Here is a 3753-nt window from a genome sequence, read left to right as displayed (position 1 = left end):
ACCCAAATAGTGATTTTTTTAATCCCTTACACCCCTCCCAGGCTCCCACTTTGGAGTCTCAAACATTCCTTATACCACTCTCTATGCCTTTGCCTACCCATCGCTTAGCTCTCACTTATAAATGAGAACATGCAATATTTGGTTTTCTGCTCCTGAGTTACTTCATATAGGATAACGGCCTCCAGCTCCATCCAAGTTGCTGCAAAAGACATTATTTTATTCTTGTTTATGGTTGAGTAGTATTCCATGGTGTATATATGCCACACTTTTCTTATACACTCATCAGTTGGTGGACACTTAGGTTGGCTCCATGTATTTGCAATTGTAAATTGTGTTGTGATAAATGTATGCATGCAGTCTTTCTTATATAGTGACTTCTTTTCCTTTGAGTAGATACCCAGTAGTGGGATTGCTAAATCGAATTGTATTTTTTAAAAGTCAAAAAACAATAGAAGTTGTGAAAAGAAAACGTTTATGCTCTGTTGGTGGGAATGTAAATTAGCACAACATCTATGGAAAACAGTATGGTGATTTCCCAGCCCACCTTTTTAACTTCCCCACATCCCCTTAAAGCACCGAAATGACAGAAGTTCCTCCAGTCACACGGGTGGTAACAGCCTTCCTTCTTTAGTAAGCCCAAGAGCCACTGCACCCAGCAATCTTCTTTTATCTCACTGTTCTAATCACCACCCAAGGACTCCATGCCACCAGTCCCTAGGTTCTCTCTAGCAGCTAAGGGGGGAAAATCTCATGATGCCATTGTCCACTGCATCCAGACAGGGCTGAGAACTCACATTCCCCAGATACTACTTCCTGCTGGGCTTAGGAGAGGTAACCCGTGGTTGAATTGAAATTGGAAAGGAAGGAATCTTGCTTGAACCTTAGCTGTCATATTGCCACTAACCATTTCAATTTAGAAAGGAGTTTCATATTCTAGTATTCTAGAATCCATGAGTGGGATCCATGATCTTCTGAAATTGTCATTGATTTCTATCTATCTATCTATCTATCTATCTCTATCTATATTTTTCTCTGGGTTTTATTGGCAGGTTTTTATCAATTTCTCAAAGAGATGTTTAGAATCAGTATTACAGAATCATACGCAAACTTGGTTTAAATCCCCAATATGTCAATTAGTTCCATGTAGGTTATTCTAAGTCCAATAGAAAAGAAAGTATCCATCTTTCAGACACTGGTGATTATATCTGGATGTAAGTATATTCTATTTCTGTGTCTACACTTGGGTCATTGTAGAATGGCTTACTGGATATGGAAGATTGCCCTTTGGAAAGAGGACAAGTTCCTAGACCTAGAAGGAGAGGACTGAAAGAGAAATAAAATAAACTGAAGATATTACAATAAACAATAACCTCATAGAGCATCAAATGGTAACAAATATAAAACAGTTGTGAGTTTAATGAGTTCAGAAATAAGAATTCAAAAAAGAACTTTCTGAAGAGAAGTTAGAAAAGTTTAAAGCAGTAAAGTTAAGACAGCTTTGTTTTCTTTTTTGAAAGGGGAGTGGGGAAGAATAGCTTAAAATGTCTTACATTCTTGCAAGGACAAGTTGACCCTTTGGCACCTGGCATTAAACTTCTAAATATCAAATATATTACTTTTTATCTCTTGAAAAGGTATGACTTGCTTTAATCAGAAGTAGGTCAGGATGATGTCCACTACAAAGAGCTTTATACAGTTACCTTTGAAACACTAGCCCTAGCAATTCTAATGGAAAAAAGATTTTATGCATTTTTATTTGAGGTGAACATAAATAGAAAATGAATTTGGAAAGATCTTCTTTGTCTATAGCTTGTAGAAAGAAGAAAATGTGGTCTTAAAGTATGTCTTAAATTATTTTTAGATTTTTAAATATATCCATGCATTCCTTTTATGCAAGTTACTCTTACACATAATGATAAGACCACCAGCTAGACCACTGCCAGGTAGGAGCAGAGTGGAAAGAGAAAGAGATGAGGCCATCAACACAGGGCCTTCATACTCAAGACCTGACACCAGAGCTTTCTATTACAATCTACAGTTCCCTACACACTCCCCTAAATTAACTAAAGCTCATTCTCATAAGTACGAAGATATAAAAAGCATTATCAAGAATTTATATAGTCCTAAGACTTTTACCCATATATTTATAATAATATTACTATAATCAAAGGATATGAACAGAAGCTTGCCAAATTTTCTAAAAGAAAGAGATTTTTTAAAATGTCTTAATCATGTAATGGCTATATATAAACTTGGTCTTTCATTACACTTTATTTCTTTACACTTTCTGTTATCTTCTTAACAAATATGTGCTCAATTATTATTACATGCTGTGTTATTGTTGTTGTCAAATAGCACATAGCCAAAGCCATGTCCAGGCACCTAGAATTCAGCCATCCTCCAATTTAGCCAAGGAATCCACGTTAGTAGATACCATAAGAATAATTTGCAGCAGTGACATCAGATATCACTAAATGATCCAGAGCTTATGTCCACTAAAACCAGATGCATCCATTTTCTCAATGCAGCTACTACCAAATCATCAGACAAGCACTCCACATGAGACCTGCATACCACCCTAATTTAAAGCAATGCCACCTTACCACTCTTTTGCTGGGAATTTTTCCTCTAGCTCCCAGGTGGTCTTCAAAATGATTTCCTGAACTGTATTTAATCATGCTGTGTGTCTTGGTTTCAGATGGCTATACCACTGATGACATTGAGTTTTACTGGAATGGAGGAGAGGGGGCAGTAACTGGTGTTAATAAAATTGAGCTTCCTCAGTTTTCTATTGTTGACTACAAGATGGTGTCTAAAAAGGTGGAGTTCACAACAGGTGAGGATGTTTCCCCCAAAATATACTAGGGTTGCTGTGAAAGGAAGAAGATGATTCCAACCAAATGATGGTCTGATTACTTGTCTTTTGTTTTTCAACTCAGGAGCATATCCACGACTGTCGCTAAGTTTTCGCCTAAAGAGAAACATTGGTTATTTCATTTTGCAAACCTACATGCCTTCTACACTGATTACAATTCTCTCCTGGGTGTCTTTTTGGATCAACTATGATGCATCTGCAGCCAGAGTCGCACTAGGTAATGTATTCGCAGCACTGCAGAGAGCTAACAGGTTTGACTTTCAAACAAATAACCAATATCAGAAATTATAGGCAAGGGCTTTCTTACAGCAAGCCAAAGAATTAGATTACCATAAGAGTTCCTGAATATAAAACATCTAAGTGTAGGCGTATCTACAATGACTATTTTATAATGTACTGTCTTTTTAGCAATTTACCAAAACAAACAAAAATCTTGGAATATGTCTAGCACTACTTAAGTGTCTCATGGAATAAATTTTTAAATTCTCAATACACGAATTTTTGCTAACTTTGGGACGATTTCCCCTTTAATCCCTGCTTTTAAAAGTGAAGAACATATACAATGCACTATTTTCAAATGAATTTAGGGAACGCTAAACCTTGTGAATAATAACAAGCTGTCAGTTGCTGAGAAATACTATCCTTTAAATACTAACTAAAATTAAATCATATCAAGCTGAGTCTCCTTTAAATGGAGCTTATTACACTTGAATAAGGCACAGACAATTCATCAGCTATATTAATAATCTAAGTTCAAGACAGAATAAAAATGATTTCCTTCTTGGAGGAACAAAATTTAGAACTAATCCTGCCATGGCTAAGCAAGTGCTGAAAGCTGAAAGGCTATATTTGAGACTTTTTTTTTTTTTTTTTTTTTG

The 3753-nt window shown here is 36.0% G+C and overlaps 1 protein-coding gene across 4 annotated transcripts in view; it reads left to right on the top strand.

Moving 5' to 3' along the window:
• Nucleotides 1-3753, top strand: part of GABRB1 (gamma-aminobutyric acid type A receptor subunit beta1) — a 444633-nt gene that overhangs the window by 416337 nt on the left and 24543 nt on the right. For all 4 annotated transcript variants that reach the window (XM_037742647.1, XM_037742649.1, XM_037742648.1 and 1 more), the window contains 2 exons: nucleotides 2699-2836; nucleotides 2940-3092. In XM_037742647.1, the coding sequence (XP_037598575.1) occupies nucleotides 2699-2836; nucleotides 2940-3092 (291 nt within the window). The remainder of the gene's footprint in view (nucleotides 1-2698; nucleotides 2837-2939; nucleotides 3093-3753) is intronic.

The sequence above is a fragment of the Cebus imitator genome, unplaced genomic scaffold (genome assembly GCF_001604975.1).
Source record: "Cebus imitator isolate Cc_AM_T3 unplaced genomic scaffold, Cebus_imitator-1.0 Scaffold124, whole genome shotgun sequence".
Taxonomy (NCBI): domain Eukaryota; kingdom Metazoa; phylum Chordata; class Mammalia; order Primates; family Cebidae; genus Cebus; species Cebus imitator.
This window is presented reverse-complemented; position numbering and strand designations above follow the sequence as displayed.